The 23,803-nt window shown below is 35.9% G+C and overlaps 1 protein-coding gene across 1 annotated transcript in view; it reads left to right on the top strand.

Moving 5' to 3' along the window:
• The window catches only part of UNC13C (unc-13 homolog C), a 548,174-nt gene that overhangs the window by 458,569 nt on the left and 65,802 nt on the right, over positions 1-23,803 (top strand). Inside the window, exons 26-28 of the mRNA XM_072808724.1 lie at positions 3,814-3,937; positions 13,271-13,327; positions 17,460-17,540. Coding sequence (XP_072664825.1) covers positions 3,814-3,937; positions 13,271-13,327; positions 17,460-17,540 — 262 coding nt within the window. The remainder of the gene's footprint in view (positions 1-3,813; positions 3,938-13,270; positions 13,328-17,459; positions 17,541-23,803) is intronic.

Below are 23,803 nucleotides of genomic sequence, written 5' to 3' on the forward strand. Positions count from 1 at the left end.
AAGGAGTTTGGTGTTCTGAGGGGAAAGAGCATTAGGATTTTATGCTCCTCAGATCAGACATTGTTTTGCCTCCTCTTGTATACCTAAAAAGCCTGGGTTGAGTCTAGAATGTCTGATTTCATGTCAGAAACCTGAAGAAGAGAATAACACAAATATGACTGGAATTAATTCAGCTCAGAGGCAAGTAGACTGCTGCCTGACCCAACCTTCAATAATTTATTGAGCACCTAACTTTATCAAACTTTATTCTAGGCACTAGGTAGTGATGAAAAAGAGTCAAAATCCCTGACTCCATGGAAATGATGGTCTCATTTTGATGGGAGTTGAAGTCTTTGTGACTAAGACAGTGTTCTTAACTAAAAAGTCTTATTTTTAAAAACATTTATTTATTTATTTTAAGATTTTATTTATTTATTCATAGAGACACACAGAGGGAGAGAGAGAGAGAGAGAGAGAGAGAGAGAGAGAGAGAGAGAGAGGCAGAGACACAGGCAGAGGGAGAAGCAGGCTCCATGCAGGGAGCCTGATGTGGGACTCCATCCCCGGGCTTCAGGACCATGCCCTGGACTGAAGGTGGCGCTAAACCGCTGAGCCACCCGGGCTGCCCAGAAGTCTTGGTTTTTAATGCTCCTGCTAAATCCCTACTCTTACTAGTTCTAATTTTATAAGTTTGGAGTAGAGTCAAAGCAACTATATTTTAAAATGTGTCTACATTTATCTAAAACAACCAGAGACATGATGTCTTAAATAGTGATATTTAACATCAAACTGAAGGTAGAAAAGTAAAAAATATTTCTGAATGCCTATCAAGGGACCAGTGTTATGCCTGGTCGTTTGCATATGTTTACCCCATTTAATATTGCTGCAGCAAATTAATTAATACCAAAGAGACCAAGATAAATAAGGCCACAATACCTTTCTTTAAAGAAAGAATTAGTAGGGAGGAACTCCTTCTATATAACTTATATTTTAATTCCATTTCCCTTTCCTTAAAATCTTATCACATAAGCAAGACTAATGTCCTTATCACTTTAATATTTGATAGACAAATCTTATTTTCTGTTCTTTATGAGGAAATATCTAGGAGATAGTTTAGCAGGAGGGAGGTAGGCAAGTGATGTAGAAGAAAGAAGAAAGGGAAGAAAGACGGAAAGCCTTCTTCATTTCTTTAGTTTCTTAATGTAGACTTTTACATTCTAATTTCCTACACAATCTCTTGATGTTTTATCATATAGATGGCTCTTTTCCGTGGCCAATATGGAATCAATCACATAAACACACCACCATTCTGTCATGAGTGTGGTAGTTAATGGAGAGCAGGACAAAGCAGTCTTAATTCTCTTAAACCTCCTACTGGAATGCCTTCTGGCTTTAGACCTCTAGCCAGCAGTTTGAAGATATGTCATTTATCATTAGCAAAACTTTTAATATATATATATACTGTATAAAGTATATAAAAGTGTATATATATATATATACTGTAACCAAATGTTGTAGAACATACAGAAAGTTCTAAGTTATCCTAATACTGTTAACTACTAGCTGACAGAACTTGAATCCATTTCACCATCTGCAAAATGGGGCCAATACATAAAGTTGGTGGAATGTACTTTTCAGCACACTTCAATTATTTTATTGTCTTGATTTTATACTTAGAATTATACATCATTATATCATCTTCTATATATTTTTTTCTAATTCCTACTAGAAAAGGACAGTATATAAGGATACAAACAAAAACCAGAAGCTTTAAAAATTTGTGAAAGTTTAAAATCTTTGGAAAGAGATAAGAGGTATATGAAGAGTTGCAGAAATTCTCAGAGCTAATAAAAAATGTGTAACCATAAAGCCATTTGTTTGGGGAGATTTTTAAAAGTCAGGTATTCTGTTCTCAGGGAGCCAACAGGTTAGACAGGAAAAATAAGGTACACAAACACAAAGGGTATAAATTAATAATTCCTTATTCAGACCATCAGTAGAAATTCCATTTGGGTTAGATCTTTCAAGATGGATAGGACTTAGAGGTATGGAAGTGAAGGATAGGCATTCAAGGGAGGGAGAACAGCTGATATAGTTTACATGAAAATGTGACCAACTGTAAGACAGTAAATGTCTATTGCCAACTTGTATACACGGCATTTTAAAAATTGTCTGGTTAATTGGTCTGTGGTCAACCAATCTAGATAATTCAGTTTCCAAAATATAGGCTTTTCAGCTTGCATTCATTATAAAGTTGGTTAACTGACTAAATTAAGGAAGCAGTTGCTAGATCTCCTGTTTGTTCATTTAAAATGAACAATAGAGGGTTGGAAGTCTTCAAGGTAGCTATGAGGAAATCCCCTTAGAAGTAGTGTTATGTTATAAATGTATAGACTCTCTAAATAAAACATCTTATTTCTTTATGTTTCATTTTCTTCACCAAGACCTCACCACTCTAAAAAACGAAGTGTAAACTCTCTTCCCAGCTGGCAGAAATCCCATGCAGAGCTGCAAACATCAAGAATTTTATACCTATTCATTAGTTTCCAGTCTAAGTAGAGTTAGTTGGCATGCCAAGTATGTGGGCTAACCATATATACAAGGTCAATTCTTAAACCCAAACCTTTTGAAAATGGAAATAACACATCTGTTATAAAACTGGCATATTTGTTTTGTCTCAAAGTAGCCTATGAATGTCTCCAAGGTTAGGTACTGTCATTCTGCCATGACCATCTGCTGGTTTCTTCCCTGTGTCTGTATCATGAATGCTACCCTCCAACAATGGTTTCCAAAAGAGTAGGGCTACAGATTCCATAGCTGTGCACAGAGGCTCCAATTTTCCTCTTCATGCAAAGGTTTTCTAATGTATTTTCATATATTAGGTATCTGCATATAGTAGTGTTAGGAGAAATAATTCTACATAAATGTGCATTTGGGAAATCTGCAGACAAGGTTTTCAAACTAAGGTGATTTAAATAATAGATGTTATCATCATTCTGTCCATGAGAAGAATTTGTAAGAAATACAAATCTAAACCTATTAACGTTGGTAAATTTGGGATCTTCCAAAACTGAACTTAGAGAAACAAAACAGATTGGTAGTTGCCAGAGGTGGGGGAGGAGGGATAATGGGTAAAAGTGGTCAAAAGATACAAACTTCCAGTTATAAGTAAGTCTTATGAATGTAATGTACAGTACAATGACAATAGGTAACAATATTTTATTCTACATTTAAAAATTGCAGAGGGTATAATAGATCTTACAAAAAATGTTAACTCTCTGAGGTAATGGATGTTAACTAACATTGTGGCAATTTTGCAATATGTATACATATCAAATCATTATGGTATACACCGTAAATTTACACAATGTCATACGTTTATTGCATCTCAGTAAAACTGAAAAATAAATAAAGTTGGTAAATATTGGTTTTTGAGTAAAATTATAGGTGTCTTTGTTATGTTGGAGCAGTACCAGGTAGCAATAATAGTTTGTTTCTTTGGTATTTGGCCTGCGTCATGAACGTGAGGCATGTTGTAAAAATAAGAATGTGGATGAAAATCATGGACTTTGGGGGACTTGATGTTAACTTAGGCAACAATTTAAGGGAAAAGATATCCTGATTTCATTTTCTACCAAGTATATATTATCTAATATATATGTTGAAATACATTTTTGATATTTTTTCAGTAAATAAAATTTAGCACTTGAAAATTATAAAGGCCTATTCATATGTTTAAATCTCAGTGTTAAAAACATGAATTTCTGATGAATAAAATAATTTGATACTTTGAAATGAGACTTACAAGTGATTATATGTTTTGTTTTATTTCAGATTAAGTCTTTCAGCAAAAATCTGTGAGAAAACAGTTCTGAAGCGAGTTTTGAAGGAGTTATGGAAGCTAGTTCTTAACAAAATAGAAAAACAAATTGTTCTCCCTCCTCTGACAGATCAAACAGTAAGTATTTGAAACCATGATTTGATTATACTTTTTGTTTTATGATTTAAGTATAGTTGACATACAACATTAAATTAGTTTCAGTTGAACAACAGTGATTTGACATTGTTACCATACAAGGTTATTAAAATATTATTAATTGTATTCCCTATGCTATACTTATCATCTCCATGACTTATTTCATTACGGGAAGTTTGTACCTCTTAATCACCTTCACCTATTTTGCCCTTCTCCCACCCACCTCCCTTTTGGCAAACACCACTTTGTTTTCTGTATTTATGAGTCTGTTTGTTTTTCTGTTTATTTGATTTGGATTTAGATTCCACCTATGAGTGAAATCTCCTAGTATTTGTCCTTCTCTGACTTAATACCCACAAGATCTATCCATGTTGTCACAGATGGCAAGATCTCATTCTTTTTATGACTGAATAATATTACATTGTGTGTACACACACACACACACACACTACATCTTTCTGATCCATTCATCTATTGGTGGACACTTGGGCTGCTTCCATATCTTGGCTATTATAAATAATGCTGCAATAAACATAGAGGTGCATTTATCTTTTTGACTTAGTGCTTTCATATTCTTTGGGTAAATACTCAGCAGTAAAATTACTGAATCAAATGATATATCTATTTTTAATTTTTTGAAGAACATCCATACTGTTTTCCATAGTGGTGCCACCAATTTACATTCCCAAGAAGGAAAATCAAGTGCATAAGGGTTCCCTTTTCTCCACATTCTCACCAGTATTTGTTACTTCTTGTATTTTTTATTCTAGCCATTGTGACTAGAGTGAGGTGATATTTCATCCTGGTTTTAATTTGCATTTTCCTGATGATTGGTGATGTTGAGCATCTTTTCATCTGTCTGTTGGTTGTCTGTCTTCTTTGGAAAAATGTCTATTCAGGTCTTTTGACCACTTTTTAATCAGATTATGCAGGGTTATTTTGTTGTTGTTGTTTTGAGGATTTTTGGTATTAAACTGTGTAAGTTCTTCATGTATTTTAGATATTAACTTCTTATCAGATATATTTGCAAATAGCTTCTCCCATTCATTAGGTTGCCTTTGCATTTTGTTGATTTGTATTGCTGTGGAAAAGCTTTTTATTATAGTATAGTCCCAGTAGTTTATATTTGTTTTGTTTACCTTGCCTAAAGAGACAGATCTTTAAAAAATAAAATAATATAAGATAGACAGATCCATAAATACGTTGCTAAGGCCGTTGCCCAAAAGATTACTTCCTGTTGTCTTCTAGGGACTTTATGGATTAAGGTCTCACACTTAGGATTTAATCCATTTTGAGTTTACTTTTTTCAAAGATTTCATTATTTATTTGAGAGAGAGAGTGTGTGCATACAAGTTAGGGGAGGGGCAAAGAGAGAGAGACAAGAAGACTCATCATTGAGCAGGGAGCCTAACATGGGGCTCCATCCCAGGACCCTGGAATCATGACCTGAGCTGAAGGCAGATACTTAATCCACTGAGCCACCCAGGTACCCCATTTTGAGTTTATTTTTGTTTATGGTGTAAGACAGTGGTCCGTTTTCATTCTTTTGCTTGTGGCTATCTAGTGTTCCTATCTTTTCTTGCAAAGCAAGGTCTTCCAAAACTGTGTTGAATAAAAGTGGTGAGAGTAGACATTCTTCTCTTGTTCCGGATTGTAAAGGAAAAGCTTTTATTTTTTCCCCATTGAGTGTGGTATTAGCTGTGGGTTTTTCATATATGGCCTTTATTATGTTGTATTTTGTCAAATGCATTTTCTGCAGCTATTGAGATGATCACATGGTTTCTATCCTTCCCCCTTATAATGTGATGTATCAGTCAATTGATTTGCAAATAATGAAAACTTCCTTGCATCCCTGGAATAAATCCTACTTGATTGTGGAGATTTTTTTTAAAGATTTATTTATTTATTTGAGAAGGAGAGGGAAAGAATCTCAAGCAGACTCCCCACTGAGCATGGAGCCCAGTGTGGGCCTCAATCTCATGACCCTGAGATTATGATCTGAACTAAAACTAAGAGTCATACGTTTAACCAGCTAACTATGTGATTTTTTGATTTTTTAAATATATGGTTGAATTCAGTTTGCTAATGTTTAGCTGAGGATTTTTATGTCCATATTCATCAGGGATATTTGGTCCTTTTTTTTTTTTTTTTTTTTTTGAGTGTCTTTATCTGGTTTTAGTATCAGGGTAATGCTGGCCTCTTAGAATGAATTTGAAAGTTTTCTTTCCTCTTTTATTTTTTGGAATAGTTTGAAAAGAATAGATATTACCTCTTCTTTATTTTTTGTTAGTATTTTTTATTTATTTATTTGAGAGAGAGCATGAGCAGGGGGGAGGAGCAGAGGAAGAGGAAGAAACAGACTCCTCCCCGCTGAGCAGGGAGCCTGATGTGGGGCTCAATCTCAGTACCCCAAGATCATGACCTGAGCCGAAGGCAGACGCTTAACCAAATGAGCCACCCAGGCACTCTAACTCTAATTTAAATGTTTGTTGAATTCCTTTGTGAAGACATCCAATTCTGGACTTTCAATTGTTGGGAGTTTTCTTGATACTGATTCAATTTCATTACTAGTCTGTTCATTACTTGGTCTATTCAAATTTTCTTTTTTTTTTTTTAAGATTTTATTTATTTATTCATGAGAGACACAGAGAGAAGCAGAGACATAGGCAGAGGGAGAAGCAGGCTCCATGCAGGGAGCCTGACGTGGGACTTGATCCCGGGTCTCCAGGATCATGCCCTGGACTGAAGGCAGTTCTAAACCGCTGAGCCACCCAGGCTGCCCAAGTCTATTCAAATTTTCTATTTCCTCCTGATTCAGTTTTAGAAAATTGAATGTTTCTAAGAATTTATCCATTTTTTTCTAGGTTGTTCAATTTGTGGGCAAATAATGTTTCACAGTATTCTCATAATCCTTTGTATTTCTGTAGTGTCTGTTATTTTTCTTTCTTCACTTCTGATTTTGAGTCCTTTTTCTTGATGAGTCTGGCTAAAGGTTTATCAATTTTGCTTATCTTTTTAAGGAACTAGTTTTTGGTTTTAATGATTGTTTCTATTTTTTAGATTCTATTTCATTTATTTCTACTCTGATATTTATTATTTCATTCCTACTAACTTTTGGCTTTGTTCTTTTTCTAGTTCCTTCAAGTGTAATAGTATATCATTTATTTGAGATTATCCTTGTTTCTTGATGTAGGTTTGTATTGCTATAAACCTAGAACTGCTTTTGTTGTGTTCCAAAGATTTTGGACTGTTGTATTTCCCTTTTCATTTGTTTCCATGTATTTTTAAACCTCTTCTTTGATTTCTCTGTTGACACATTGTTGTTAATTAGCATGCTTTTAGCTTTCATGGGATTTTTTTCATTTTTGTCCATAGTAATTAATTTCTAGTTTCATACTACTGTAGTTTGAAAAGTTGCTTAATAATGATATCAGTCTTCTTAAATTTATCGAGACTGGGTTTGTGGCCTACCATGTGATCTATCTGTCCTGGAGAATATTCCATATGTACTTGGAAAAATATATATATATATATTCTGCTGTTTTGAAATGGAATGTTCTATATATATCAGTTAAATATATATGGTCTAATGGGTTCTTCAAAGCCACTGTATCCTTTGATTTGCTGGCTGGATAATTTATTTATGTAAGTGGGCTATGCAAATTCCCTATTATTATTGCATTACTGTTAATTTCTTTATGTCTGTTAATGTTTGCTTTATATGTTTACATGCTCCTATGTTGGATGCATGGATATATACAAGTGTTATACCTTCTTGTTGGATTGATCTTTTTGTCTTTATGTAATGCCTTCCTTTCACTCTTGCTGCAATCTTTGTTTAAGACTCCATTCCATCTGATAAAAGTATTGCTACTCGAAATTGTTGCTTCCGTTTGCATGGAATATCTTTTTTTTTTTTTTTTCATCCTTTCTCTTTCAATCTTTATGTGTCTTTAGGTCTGGAGTGAGTCTCTTCAGTGAGTCTCTTGAGATATCTTGTATCATTGATTGGAGTATTGAGTCCATTTACTTCTAAAGTAAAGTAATTATTGAGAGGTATATCCTTTTGTCATTTGGCTGTTTTCTGGTTGTCTTTGTAGTTCTTCTTTGTTCCTTTCTTCTTTTGCTCTCTTGTGGTTCAATGGCTTTCTTTAGTGTAATGCTTGAATTTCCTTTTATTATTTGTATATCTTATACGTTTTAATTTGTGGTTATCATTGGGTTCATATATAACATCCTATATATATATAGCAATTGTTAAGTTGGTGGTCACTCAAATTTGAACACATTCTAAAAGCATTAAATTTTAATTCCACCTCCACATTTTTGTTTATGATGTCATATTTTAAACCTTTTTATTTTGTGTATCCCTTGACCAATTTTGGTAGATATGACTGATTTTGCTATATTTGTGTTTTAACCCCCATACTGGTTTTATAGGTGATTAATCTACTACCTTTACTATAGTTTTGCTATTACCTGTGAATTTTTTTCCTTTCATAATTTTCTTCTAGGTATGCCTTCCACTTACATAATTTAACATGTCTTCAACATTTCAATATTTCTTGTAAGGCTGGTTTTGTGGTGATAAACTCCTTTAACTTTTGTTTGCTGGGGAAACTCTCTCTCTTTCATTCCAAATGATAACTTATCAGATAGAATATTTTTCTTTGTTTTTAATTTTTATTTATTTATGATAGTCACAGAGAGAGAGAGAGGGAGAGACATAGGCAGAAGGAGAAGCAGGCTCCATGCACCGGGAGCCCGATGTGGGATTCGATCCCGGGTCTCCAGGATCGCGCCCTGGGCCAAAGGCAGGCGCCAAACTGCTGCGCCACCCAGGGATCCCAATAGAATATTTTTCATTGTAGGTTTTTTTCTTTCAGCCTACAGTTGCCATGGAAAAATCAGCTGATAGCCTTATAGTGTTTCCCTTGTATGTAACTGTTCTCTTTCCTCATGATGCCTTTTAAGATTCTCTCTTGGGACTCCTGGGTGGCTCAGTGGTTGAGCATCTGCCTTTGGCATAGAGTATGATCCCACAGTCCCGGGATGAAATCCCACTTGGGCTTCCTGCCTGGAGCCTGCTTCACTCTCTGCCTGTGTCTCTGCCTCTCTCTGTGTGTCCCTCATGAATAAATAAATAAAATATTAAGGGATCCCTGGGTGGCACAGCAGTTTGGCGCCTGCCTTTGGCCCAGGGCACGATCCTGGAGACCCCGGATTGAATCCCATGTCGGGCTCCCGGTGCATGGAGCCTGCTTCTCCCTCTGTCTATGTCTCTGTCTCTCTCTCTCTCTCTCTGTGACTATCATAAATAAATTTAAAAAAATAAAAAAAATAAAAAAAATAGGATTCTCTCTTTACATTTTGCCATTTTAATTATGTGTCATTGTGTGAACTTCCTTGGTTTCATCTTGTTAGGTAGGGCCTTCTGTGTTTCCTAGACCTGGATGTCTGTTTTCTTCCCAAATTAGGAAATTTTTCAACCCCTTTCCCTCTCTTTTCTCTTTCTGGCATGCCTAAAATTCAAATGTTATTACTCTTGATGATGTTATTGTCCGGTATTACTTTATGCTGTTCAGCCTGGATGCTTTCCGTGACACCATCTACCAGATTGCTAATCCATTCTTCTGATGTATTTTTCATTTCAGTTATTGTATTCTTCAGCTCTGACTGGTTCTTTCTTATATTTTCTATTTCGTTTTTGAAGTCCTCACTGAGTTCAGTTACTCGTTTCTCAAATCTGGTGAGAATCTTTATGACCATTAGTTTGAACATTTTTTAGGCATATGAATAATTAGTTTAGAGCTTTTTCTGTGATGTTCTCTTATTCTTTCATTTGGGACATATGTTTTTGTCTCCTCATTTTGTCTAACTCTGTGCTTGTTTTTATGTAGTAACTAGGTCAACTCTACTTCCTGGTCTTGACAGTAGTGCCTTTGTATAGAAGAATTTCCATGGTACCCTGTAGCACAGTCTCTTCTGATCACCAGAACCAGACGCTTCAGGGTTGTTCCCTATGTGGGCAGTATGTGCCCTTCTGTTGTGGCTGAGCTGTGACTGCCGTGAGCTCAACTGTTTGGTGTGGCCAACACTCAGCCTAGCTGTCTACAGTTGGATTCAGCTACTTGCACATCAGAGGGCAGCTGTTGCTCCCTGTGCAGCCATTTAGAGGCCTAGTTGCAGGAAATATGAGCATGCTGATATGTGGGGTAATCTCCTATTCTGAGGGCAAGAGTCAACCTAGAGAGGCACTGGGCCAGGGCATGCATTGCTGGCAGGGTAGATAGAGAATGTTAGTATTGACTCTCACAAGTGTCGGCTATTCAGTCTGGGGAGGGCAAGAAAAATTGCACCTGACAGCACTTTTGTTTCCAGAGAACTCTCCTGCAGATTGCTGACCTTCTGGCACTCTAAAATTAGCCAATCAATCTTCACATAAAACCCCGGGCACTTTTCAAACTACTGCTTCTGTGGTTCTGGCCAAGTTATTTGGCTTGCTGCTCTGTAAGAGCAAGGGCTTGGTTTCCTATCACTCTCCAGCTTGCCTAGGGTTAACCTTTGCTAATTTTCAAAGCCAGATATTATGGGGACTTCTCTTCCCAATGTGGGTATCAAGGGCCAGGAGTGCCCAGTGTAGGGTCCAATCCCCTCACTTCTCTAGTCTGTGATGTCCCTCCTATCTGTAGTGAGTCACACCAGGTGTTTGGTTCCTAGTTGTTTCTCTACCCTTCTATTCTTTTTGATATGTACTTCTCTCCATAAAACGGAAGATCTGTCCTGCCAGTCTTCAGGTTGTTTACAAAGTTAGTTATGTAGATGTAGTTGTTTCCTTGGTGTGTCCATGGAATGAGGTGATCTTAGGATCCTCATGTTTCATCTTGTCCCTCTCTCCCTTGATTATACTTTCAGTAACCCATCTAATTATACTTCGTTTAAGTGAGTGACTCTCATCCAGCCAAATTAATGATTAAATCAATTTTGAGAAAAAGTCTTTGGTAAACACTATCTAAATAATCATTCAAATGACATTTTTCTATACAAATGAGTTTTGAATGTCAACAGTCAAAATTCACACTTCCTTAACATTCAGAACTTCATTTTTTGAAAAAAGTATGAAAGTTTTCAACTTACAGCATTATCTGCTCTATACACATAATTTTTAAATTTATTTTTACTGTGAAACCCCAGGGAAATAAATTTAGGGTAAAATACCATCACTGTGTTTTTTTTTTTTTCCTAAAACATTACAGCTCAAGAAGATAAATCCAAAACTATTTGGAATATTTTTCTCCTTCCCATTTTACTTTCTTTTCTTTTTTTTCTTTTTTTTCCATTTTACTTTCATCTATTACCTTCCCACTTGGAGTTAAGAGAGGAGACACCTTAACGTCACGTCCTTTGAATCCACTGAATCATACACAGTGAAATAAAAAAGAACCAGAATGATCACTGGGCAGCAGAGTTAGAGAATGGTCAAGTCCTATGTCTCAGGTCATATCCTGAGACAAAATAATAGATAACCTTAGCATGCACCTATTATGAAGCAACTTTCTTTTTTTCTGTGCTTAAGGAAGGCAAGTTGATGCAAATAATGAATAATTATGAACTAACCTGTTTTGACACCATTAATCATGTATACTCAATCTATATGTACCCAATGAAATTATATAGAAAATGTATTCTTATAAAGTATTCCAAGATGCTATGATTCATATCTTTTGATTTCCTGCCAGCAACTGATAAAATTCTTTATAACCTCTATATATGGAAAGCCAAATTATATATAAAAACATGCATGCATACTTTATTCTGCTACAATACATATGCATTTCTATAACACTAGTTAGCTATCATGTAATTGGTAAACAGGGGAATGATGCCAGTAAAATCTGGAAGTTGAGTTGGTTTATGTATAAATTTTCCTAGGTGGGAGGCTCTGAAATGTAATATAAGACTATAAAAGAAAGAGCACTCAGTTACTACTACATAGGGGTGAAAGGCACACTTGTACATAGTTTTTCTATCCAAAGAGATGAAGCTTGTATGGCACTCACACAGGACAGGCTACTCACCTCCCTGGGCTGAGCATTCCCCTTACTGTATGGGAATTGCCACAACCCATATTTGTATTCTGTTGTTTTGTTGTTGTTTGGATTGTTTATTATTTTGCATTTTTAATACCCCTTGTGGCACCAGCTGGCCTCCCTGAGTTCCTTGTGTGCTATACAAGCTGTCTCCCAAAGTAGCACTTACTGTGTTTGATCATTGGTTATAAAATTGCATGAGCTTTGACTGTGCTGCCCACTACTATTTTCCCCATGAGCCCTATTATTTCTAGAGCACAATTTTGGAGATTGAGGTTTTCAAAAATACATACATCATGCTATAGCAGAAACTATTTGTAACATTTCATTTTTTCTATAAGGTCTTCCCTAGGAAAGCTTACTATAACATCAATTTTTCTCTAGCATTGAGTTCTTAAAGTATGAAGCAATATCTGTCATTCATACATTTATTCACTCACTATATGTTCTTTGAGATTCTGGTATGTGGTGGGCACCACACTGGGGATAAAAATAAGAGCAAATTAGACGCTGTTTTCATAAACTTTGTAGTCCTTCGTTTCCCAATAAATTCATAGCATCCACTAAAAAATGAAGATTATTATTCCAGGATAGTTGATTTTCCCTCCTGAGAAAATATTCTAGGGTACTAATGAACTTAGTACCAAAGTTAGTTCTTTCCTGCCATTTTACCAATAGACATACCTCTAGTTTTTCATTCTAGTAGTGCTTTGGATGGTTTATTCCTCTGTTTTTCAAACTTTTCCCAGGACCTTGGAGTTCTAGAAAGAGCATCTAGCTGAGGGAAGAGTTAAGAGGGCAGACTCTGATAGACTGGGAAGCATCTGAGGAATAGCAGCTTCACCTGCCTCATCTCTGTTTCTTGAAAGTTTGCATAGATTTATTTGGGGGCCAAGTGGAGTGAGGGAACTACCCTTACTAAAAATAAATAATAAATATTAAGGATCATTGATTTAATCCATATGCTACATTAAAGTGGTTACATTAGTAGTAACGCATGCATTAACTCAGACTTAAAACTTTCTGGAGTGGGATGCCTATGAGGACAATTGCCAGCAGTACTAGGTATCTTTGACCTAATCTGTAAAACAGACTAATTAAGTGTGTATGGCATAAAAGTCACAAATATAAGAAGGGAAGTAAAGCAAATTTTCTATTGACTACGTTTCTACTGTTACTGAAATTCTAAGGACTGACTATTCTCTCTTCTTTTCTGTGTCTCTAGGGACCTCAGATGATTTTCATAGCAGCTAAAGATCTTGGACAATTATCCAAATTGAAGGTAATAAGAATAAAGAGAGTATTTACTGTCTGTGAAATGTAATGAGCTAACTACAGCTCTACAAGAAACCATCCTTTTACAAGTGATGGTAGCTATTGAGGCAGGATCAAGAAATATCTCACAATCTGCTTTAAGGATGTATCGGGTCAGGCAGGGTCTCAATTTTCTAATATTTTCCAATTGGGAGGGAAACTGTAAAATTTTTATTTGTGTTACAGCTTTCAGGATTACTGCTTTGGGGTAAATTAGATAACATTTTCTTTCAAATATTAAACACACTTTGTATGGATAAAGGCAAAATGGAGTGCTTCATAGAAATCTAGTAAAGTCTAGAGAAATCTTAAAGGCAAGCAAGCTAGTATGGAAAAATGAAACTCATCAAAGCAGACCTTGAGCTTGTCAATATATTCAAGCATATATAAATGAGGATTTCCTGACTAAATAACCCTACCCTTTATTATTGCAGTTGTGCAGGGAACCTCATTTTCTGTCCTTCTAGAATAGGTTAAAGTACATACTGTGCTGCTTTGACTTTTTCACTTTGAATAATGCCCTTCACATTCTTCCATTCTGTTGCATATGGGTGGATTTCCTTCTGCTTAAGAGCCAAATAAGATTACCACATTTTCTTCTCCCATTCATTCATCAATGGATAACTTACAGGCCAACATTATGCCTATAGTAGAAATATGTGTTGTTTTAGTTCCATTTCTATCTTTTAGGATATAATGTGTATCATGGGGATGAGTTCCAGACACAAACCCTGTGGTTCAAATTCTACCTCATTTGCTTCCAACTGTGTGTCGTTGGCCAAAGTATTTAAACTTTTTAATTTTCAGATTTGGCACTTGCAAAGTACAGAAAATTTTAACACTTGGCTTATAGGATTGTTGTGAGGATAAATGAGATAATGCATACATTATCTTTGCATGATGATTGCGAAGAGTATGTCACCTCCCACTCACAGAAGCTGGCAGCTCAGAGTTAGGTATCACTGGGATTGTTTTGTGTGTATAATACAGGGGAAGAATAATCTATTTGGCTGCATAATTACTTACTGAGATAAAACAGGTGTCATATATTATCCCCTTGCTCAGAAAAAAAAATTTAAAAGCCAATAATCCATTTAAAAGATATCACCTAAAATTGCTTCTCACAGGTATTATGTTAATAGTTTGGAGGAAAGGTAAAAGGTAGATGTTACTTCCACACTATTGTTTTGGATCTTAGATCTTAATCCCTTCCTTTACTCCCTCTTATTATTTTCCTGGGAATTCTACTATGGAGTTATCGAGGGTTGAAATTTCTCATACAAAACCATGAAGGTGAAAGCATAGTATCTCATTACAAAGAAATGGCCCTGGTCATGCTTCTAGTATCTGTGTGATATTAGGAAACACACTCCACCTCCCATAGCTTCAGTTTCCTGAGTTGGAAGTTATATCAGCCAGACTGTTTTCAGTTCCAAGTGATGGAAAGCATAACATAAGCAAGGAAGGAATTTATTGCTACATGAAATTTTATTGTCCTAGATGACTCTGCTTTCTGTCACTACTTGATTAGGAACCCAAAGGAATGTAATGGAACCCAACTCTGTTCCTTCCTTGTTTGATGTACGGCTATAACAAGCCTACCTTCCTATTTGTAAGATGGTCGTCTCTGTTCTATATCTAATATCCTTTGAACTTGAAATATTGTAGAAAAGAATACCCAACTTGATGTGAGAAATTCCAGCAAATCCCACCAGCACATCTTGGGCTCTGATAATGTTATCACCCCTCCAAAGCTAACTGCTGACAGAGGCTTAACTCATATATCAACCTCTGATCTGGGAATGCTCTGCCTAAAACTTATGAATTCTGAGTGGGATAGAGAGAGCTCCCGAAGGGACATATGTATATATGCGAGGTGGGAAAAATCAGAGTTCACATGAAACATAACACCGTAGGTCCCTTTGCAATTTCCAAACTTCTCCAAGACTGTAAAAAACTAAAAACAAATTATTAATAAAATGTCCTAAAAGGATTATTATTACTCGAATTACAGAACAATAAGGCCTCTACAATATTATGCAAAATTAAAACTCTGGCCATAATAAAGAACTTCAAATTTTACAAAACTGTTATATTTTACTAAAATGTCACTTTTATTTTTATTTTTATTTTATTAAACACTGGGTCTTTGCAATTTTTATATATTAGCATGAAAGCAGATTTGGATATATTCAGAAATCTTATATGGAAATACTAACAAATTATTTCAGATAACGCAGAGTCAGACAATGAGGGAAATTATTTCTCTGCATTTGGTTACAAGTTAGGATTAATCCATTAAAGAAATATTTATTCAGCTATATGACATTACTTCATGCTCTGGAACTTCATAATGTAGATATATTATGTATGCCCAACTTATTACTATTTAATGGGATCAGATTTATTTGGCATATTTTTTGAAAAAATAAATTTTCATGGACAGGTGATGCAATATCAAAACCAATTAGTGTTAGTATAAGTGACTGCAAGTTTACTGCAAGCAAGCAGTGACTCATTGTCAGTCTTTTTCAGAGACTTCATTCTTTGAAAGAGCTATTTTTAAATCTCAAAAAATTATCTCTTGCAAAAATTATATTTTTCTATGACATAGAAAGGGTTGAAGCCAGAGAAATGTGTACTTACTTACCCTAAAACATTTCCACCTATAATTTAGTAAACATTTCCCATTACTGTTTGTTTGAGTTTCAATGGGTAGTTAATATTCTTATTTTTTTAAATGTTAAATGGACATGCTTGTGTTGAAAAACTCTGTATCAGACAAAGATGTAGTGACATACGGGAGTATATATCATGGATCCATGGAGCATTGTATACCATTTTTTCAAAAATATTCAAAGAAGTATGATTTCATTCAAATGTATTGAATGCTACAACATAATGCTAAAAGAAACATAATTCATTTACCAAAAATATACTGAAGGCCTAGGTTATAATTGCCAAGATAGGTAACTGGAAGACTGGAAACACGAGTAAGACTTAGATGGAGATTATCTTCAGGAAATCATGGCATCTACCAAATAAGAATAAGAAAGGGCTATAACAGGCAAGCCACTGGAGATTGCACAGTTTGTGCACTGCACAAAAAGTGCCTGGCTAAGGGAGCAAATGACCACTGAAATAGAGCCCATGTGCCACCTGCCAAGCCATATGAATTGATGCAGAGCTGTGCCCTGTAGAAAAAGAGGCACCTATTATTACCAAGGAAAGGCACTGATTGATCCATTAGTCAAGCCTTGGGTTCTCAGAGCTCTGTCCATCCACATGGGTTTTCCTCTAATTCACATAATGGACCTATAGTAGTTAGCTTCAGTTAAGCTTCAGAACATAAGTCTTTCTTTTACTGAACAACATATCACAATTACCTAGGACAGCTCAGGCATGTAATAAGCACTCAATAAATATCTGTTGAATGTTGGCATAGTGGCAGCACTGGGAAACTGTCAACTTTGGAGGGTAGGGAGGTCAGGAATTTTTTTTAAATTTCTCTTGGATTTCTTTTTGCTTTATGGTTGTCTTCAACCATTTTCCTAAAGAAGTTTTGAATGAGGGACTGAGACAGTCCATAGTGAACAATGAGGAAAATCTGTAAATATGGAAATTGGCTTTAAAATATTGAAAAATTTTAAAATATTGAAAATCTGCAGAGCCAAAACGAGTGAACTCCTGGGGACTTTTCTTCATAAGAACTAAACATTAAGGAGATCCAAGAAAGAAAATAAACTGGGGTCATTGGAATAGACTTTATCAACAGTAATTGAAAGGGACTAAAATTCACCTCCTAAATCCTTGTCATGATTGATCTTCCTCACTGTGACAGAACATAAGGTGAAAAAGCTTTGACACATATTTCAAGGTTTCTCTCTTTTTTTTCCTAACGTAAACTTGTAAGTGAAAAGTAAAGCCACATGTGAATCAAAGTTCAGCATTTCTTCTTTTTGGAAAAGGGGATATTTATTAAATATATGACAAAATAATCTCAAGTGTGTCCATGTGGGGATTATGCAGATTCTGTTTGAAAATAATTGTTAAATGAATGAAGTGGTTAATTTATAAGTAACTGTTAATATGTTCTCTAGGAGCACATGATTCGGGACGATGCCAAGGGTCTAACACCAAGACAGTGTGCTGTAATGGAGGTGGTCCTGGCTACCATCAAGGTAAGTTACAGTACTGATATGCATCCAGAGTCCTCTGTGTACCCTCAGAGAAAAGGTGCCCCATAGATACAGAGGAAAGTTGTATGGGCATATTCCCAGAGTGTGTCAGATTGAGCCTGCACTATCTCCCATATTATCCATGCTAGTTCTGTCCTTATACTTGATTCCTTTGTCTGTCTCTAAAAAATGTGTGTGAAACCTATGTTGTAACATGTGTTTTCAAAGAAAGACATGTACCTTCCCTCCACCCAAAGTCCAATTAAATAGATGCTTCAAGGAGGTTTGGGGTTAACAATTTCTTTTTATGTTTTCTATGCTTGTTGAAATGGCTTTTAAAAGATCAATCTTCTCCTCTCTCTTAGTAAATGCAATAATTTAATTTTCTGCTGAAAACCCAAAGGCATTGTGTTGTGCGCATCATTTTTTCATAGCCAAAGGTTGACCACAAGTTATTGTGGTGTGGGCTAAATATGGACAGACCTAAAATGTAACTTAGAAGTTGTTTCCATATAATTCCTACATGTATTTCATTTTATATTTCATTTCATATACATGCTTTTTGTATTTTTATGTGAAAGCTTATTAAAGAGTGAAAGTTAATTTATCATCTAAATTTAAACCATGTCCATTGCCTGCACACTTCACTGGACGAAGCCTCTCTTACCTAGCGTGCATGAACAGTATAGCAAAAAACTGCTAGCTGCCACGAGCCATTTTCAGAGCACAGAATTGTCTTACAGGATAGAAACAGACACTACAATGGTATTCATTAAAATAGACTTTTAAAACAACTGGGCACCTTCGCAAAATTGTTACCTCAGAGCTTTTGTTTTATACTTTCAGCATTTAATCAGAGGCCATCTTTTCTTGCTTCAGTGTCTGAGACTGCAAAATGAAAGTTGTGAGGTGGGAATTTTGTGACACCTGGTGAAAACTAGAGAGTGTGGATTTAGTCAGTGAGACTATAGCAATGGAGCTTCTAAAGCTGCAGCTAGAGTGTTATCTGCAAGTTTGGAAATTTTGCATAATCATATTGAGGGAAGAAAGGAGAAAACATAAAAAACAAAACAAAACAAACAAACAAAAAAACAGGGCAGCCGGGATGGCTCAGCGGTTTAGCACTGCCTCCGGCCCAGGGCCTGATCCTGGAGTCCTGGGATCGAGTCCCATGTCAGGCTCCCTGCATGGAGCCTGCTTCTCCCTCTCTCTCTGTGTATGTTTCTCATGAATAAATAAATAATTTTTTTTAAAGAAAAGATTGACTTTTGGAGTTCCAGCAGAACAAATGGCTATAAATGAGGAAATGCTAGTATAAAAAATAAGAACTTTGGAGTGTACCATAGAGAGGAAAAAAAAAAAAAGTAAGATTTTTAGAATCTGAATGCAGCCCTTCATGGATTTTATTAAGTTGATGCATGACTTTAAGAGAGGAAGGAAAATGTATTCTGTGAAAAGAGAATGGCATTCAGACCTGGATCCTGTCCCCAACACCAACATTTCTCATCTTCTTGGTTGGGACACATGATCACCATCTAGTTAGCCCAATGTCTGGGACATTTCTGATCTCCAACCAAATTCCCCTCTTTTACATCTTGACAGTTCAACTAACCTGTCTTCCTATACAGGTCATCTGGAATGATCTTTTAATTCAGTCTCAGACACTTCTACTAACTGGTACCTAAGATCCAGTAAATGGGTCCATTTCATTATCTTGTTCCTCCAGGATTCGGGTCTGACCCTGTTAGTAATTGGCAGAGGTCCTCCTGAACCTCAGAGTCTAAGGTCAGGTCTCCACATGCTGTGCCTGTTATGAGACTTTTTATCCCTGTGGTCTGCCAAACTGCCAAGACATGCATCTGGGTGTTCATTTTTGTGGCTCTGTCATCAGTTTGCCAAACCTGGGACTTACTTTACCTTATCTGATTCTGAGATTTGCCCCAACTGATTGTCCTACCAAGCACTAATTCTGATGTTGACTACAAAGGAAGTCAGGAAACAGAGGAATACTATTTAAAAGAATTGTAGCCCCAACAGCTACAAGGTCTGCTTGGAATCCAGCAGAGGGAACCCTGTAATGCAGGCAGAGCTCTCATGAGAAAGATGTTCTTATGCAGAAGTGCCAGATGCTACCCAGGCTCACTCACAAAGGCTGCCAAAGACAGGATCCTGGTTCCTCTTTAACTCAGTTGAGGCAAATAGGATGGAAGTAAAAAGTGGAGGAGAATGCTATAGAGTTTATAGACTGAAATAGTGCTTTACATTCTTTCAAATATCATCTATGTATGTACATTGCCTCACCTGATGCTTATAAACATCTGGCTATTATTAGGTACGTCAAGAGTGATCATTCACATTTCACAACAGAGGCTGACAGGTTTAAATTACTGTCAAAGGCTAGAGAGTTGCTAGTAATTGTCAGAGCTGAGAAAGGACTCTAAAATCACTGTCCCTACTTTTATGTCACATTATTTCACTAATTGTTAAAGTGTTGGTAAAATGCAGCAGGCCAAAATGGACAATATTTCTTCAGAGGGATTAGTTATTTCTAGATTAAAATACCAGATTTCAATTATTTAGATAATTTTCTAAAGATGATTTAAAATCGGGATGCCTGGGTGGCTCAGTGGTTAAGCATCTGCCTTTGGCTCGGGGTATGATCCTGGAGTCCTGGAATCAAGCCCCGCATCAGGCTCCCTGCATGGAGCCTGCTTCTCCCTCTGCCTATGTCTCTGCCTCTCTTTCTCTGTGTGTCTCTCATGAATAAATAAATAAAATCTTTTTTAAAAAAGATGATTTAAAAACATCCAACCCCTACACAAGTATTGATGAAAATAGTAACTCTCTTAAATACTAAAATTTTAATTGGACTGGACTATTTTGTCATATCAGTCCCATGTGGTTTCAAGTGTAAGTTAAAAGGGTAGACTATGGCACAAGTGTTAGAAATTATAGTGATCTGCTACAACTAGCATGAGTGGCTTTTGACACATTTCATTCATTTATCTGCCAACAAGCAACCATATCAATAGTATTTGAAAATGAAAATATAACAGTGACAGCTTTGAGGCAGATAGCCAAAAATTTAATCAGTATGTGTCAGTTAATAGGCCAGTAGGGAAACCCTAGTTCTTGTTCAGCTTTTGAGTCTCAGACCCATGTCCCAGGAAGAAGTTGGACTGCTATGGGTTCCCTGAAATGTGAGTTTCTTTCAGAGAAAAACAGGAGACCTTTCTCCAACAACAGGTACTCTTGACCTGAGCATGAATCACAACTTAAGGAAATTCTTAAGTCTTGAGTAGTCCTCAGGTTATTTTCTAATGAAGCTTGAAAATTGAAAAACCTAGGAAAAAAGCTTGCTGATATTATTTTCGCCCAGCCTTCCAAATTGCCCTGGAATACTTGTTTGGACCCAAACATGATATTCTACAATGTTTGTTGCAAATGTCTGACATCGTATAGGGACAATATAGAGATTTCCCTAAAAACAATAACCATGTGAATTAGGGACCTTCTAGAAATCAGAATTGCTTTGTATAAAGAAGATAATTTGGACTATGAATGTATATCTATTCAAATATAGCTTTGGAGTTTACTTATTGCTTATTTAATCTTAAACAACACCATTTCTGATCATTTGGATTCCAGAAAAATAACAAGATATGTGATGTTATGCCTCTAAGGCTCTTACCCTGACTGAGGTCCTACCCTATCCTGCTATCCATTATTCATGAAGCAATTTTGGTGGCTGCTTCTTAGCATCTTTTTTTTTTATTATTATAAGTATAGTTTTTGCATTATTTAAAATTCAGCTGCTTATGAGAAGAGCAAAATAACTTACCTAGTTTGGAATATTGCATTTTGAAAATAATTACTTGAGAGCTTACTTATATGTAGAAAATAGAGTGAGCAATGAAGAGGTGGCTGAAGAGAAGAGCAATCTTGCTCTAGAAGTATGAACTTAGACCTCTACAACTGATAAAATAAGAGGTGTGGACAAAGTCCTGGGGAGTGCAGAGAGGGTGATTATATATATATTCTCTGTGTCTAGGGGAAAGCTTCCTGGAGAGGAGAGTTTTGGGGTTTAGAGGCTGACATGGGGGAAAGCATGGAAGAAAGTCATTTTAAGGCCATAGAGAAAAGTCTGAGTGAAATGCGAGAAGGGGTGGGTCAGTCTGAAAACTTCAAGTAGTGTACTGCAGGAGGAACAGATCATGACTGGTTGAGTATTGTAAGGAACAAAAGAGAAACATTGTGTTGGAGCCAAAATGCTGACACTTACTTACACTGAGGTCAAAGGGAGAGAGAGAGAATAGCATATCTTTATCTGATATGTGTAAAAAGAGGACTTCAGTTGTGGTAGAAAATAATTTATAAAAATTTTATCAAATAATTCCTTTAAAAAAAAGTAGTAAACCTTAGTTGTTAAAGGCAAATTATATCTAAGTTTGCAAAGTGAATTGTCTGCATGGATTTTTCCAAAAATATGATAAAGATATTGGAAGGAAAAAAAATGTGATGATGGGAAATTGCTACCAAAATAGTACATGAAACCAAGAAGAAAATTCTTCCTGCAAACTTGTAAAGAAACATTAGCATGTTCCCATCAGTCAGTAAAAATAGATTGCAAAAGTTCTTCAAATATATGACAAATTTAAAGAATTAGAGGAATTTAGAATTTTTATTGGGATTATAAAAAGAATGGCTTGCTAAGCATGCAGACAATATTTATCCTGATTTTTAATTTGGCAGTACTATTTTTTTTCTCACAAATCACAACCAGGTCTGAAGTGCTTTAATTTTTGTAGTTTTATGAAGAATATAATAAACAGAACAAAATCTCTGGTTGTTCTTCAAGATAAAGAAAATGATACTTATACATAGATCTTTCAGCCTCCATTCAGATGTAATAATAGCTTCCCTCACCATCCACCCTTACGTTACTAAATCTGGTGTATCATTATATTAGGGTGTAAGCCTCTGCAAATATCAGAATATATATTTAAATTCAGATGTAAACAAAATATTTGGAACCACATGGGGAATTATACCACTGGCAATGATTACAGTATCAGGATAGTAAGTGATTAAGAGAGAAAGAAACTAGAATGTGTAAATCACTGTCCACTCCTATGGGAATAATAGGGCTTAAGGAATTAACGTCTGAAAATTAAATGTAAAACAATTAAAGCAGCTCCTGTCATACAGAAAGCTCTTAATAAATGTAATTATCAAATCACCTGAAAACTAGTTTATTTTTGAATGAGCTTCTTTCTACTCTTAAACCCACGATCCCACATATTCTAGTGCAGTCAGGTTTTCCCCCAACTCCTTCCCTAATCTCTTGATTCTCTCTCAGTGAAGCTAATGATTAAATCTGACTCTGCTCCAAGCAATAGTCAAAGTCCTTATGGCTTTGCCCTCTGGCCTTCTGGTTTTCTGTGCTCAGCATTCTTTCTCTATAAGGACACAAATGCCATAGGATTCTTGACTGCTCCTTGAGACTCTCCTCTGGGAAGCAGTGCTGTTTTGTTTTTGTTTTTCCAAGGAGTTTCTAGTGCAGATTAAAATATGAAAAAGACACATTAAAATTAAATAATTATATATGTTAACTTACAAAAAAAAACAGTGTAAGATATGTAACGGGCTACAGATGCCAATTAAGGGGCACAAATAAAAAGTGGTAAAGATTCAGAAGAGGGAACAATCAGTGTGAGTTTGAGGAATCAGGAAAAGCTAGAAGAATGTTCTTGAAGGACAGATGGGAATTCACAGGATGGATAGGAAAGACAATAGTTTTTCTTGAAGGAAGATTCAGTACTTGAACATAATCAAGGGAAAAGAACTTAAGAACTTCATGGAAAGGCACAAGACCAGAGGGCTGGGAGTCAATGATGAAACTATTCCCTGATGGTCTGGGTTTAACTGGAGGTTTGGACAATGAAGCCATGTAAAATGAAGCTTCAGAAAGTGTTTGAATTGAAAATATGGAGATCCTTTTGCAACCTCAGTGTATTCTATAACAGAAGAACCATTGATGATTTTGTAAATATGTGGCATACTAAAACTGCCATGTTAGCCATGGAAATCTTACAGAAATGTGCAAAATGTATGGAATAGTTCAAGATTTAGTCACAGAGATCAGTTACAGTAGTTCAATGCATAGTATGATGAGGGCTATCATTAGGATGGTAGCTTTAGGAATAGAAGGAAAGCTGGATATTAATGACACAAGAAGGGGAGCCTCACTGGAATTAGCAACCCAA

The sequence above is a fragment of the Canis lupus genome, chromosome 32 (genome assembly GCF_048164855.1).
Source record: "Canis lupus baileyi chromosome 32, mCanLup2.hap1, whole genome shotgun sequence".
Taxonomy (NCBI): Eukaryota; Metazoa; Chordata; class Mammalia; order Carnivora; family Canidae; genus Canis; species Canis lupus.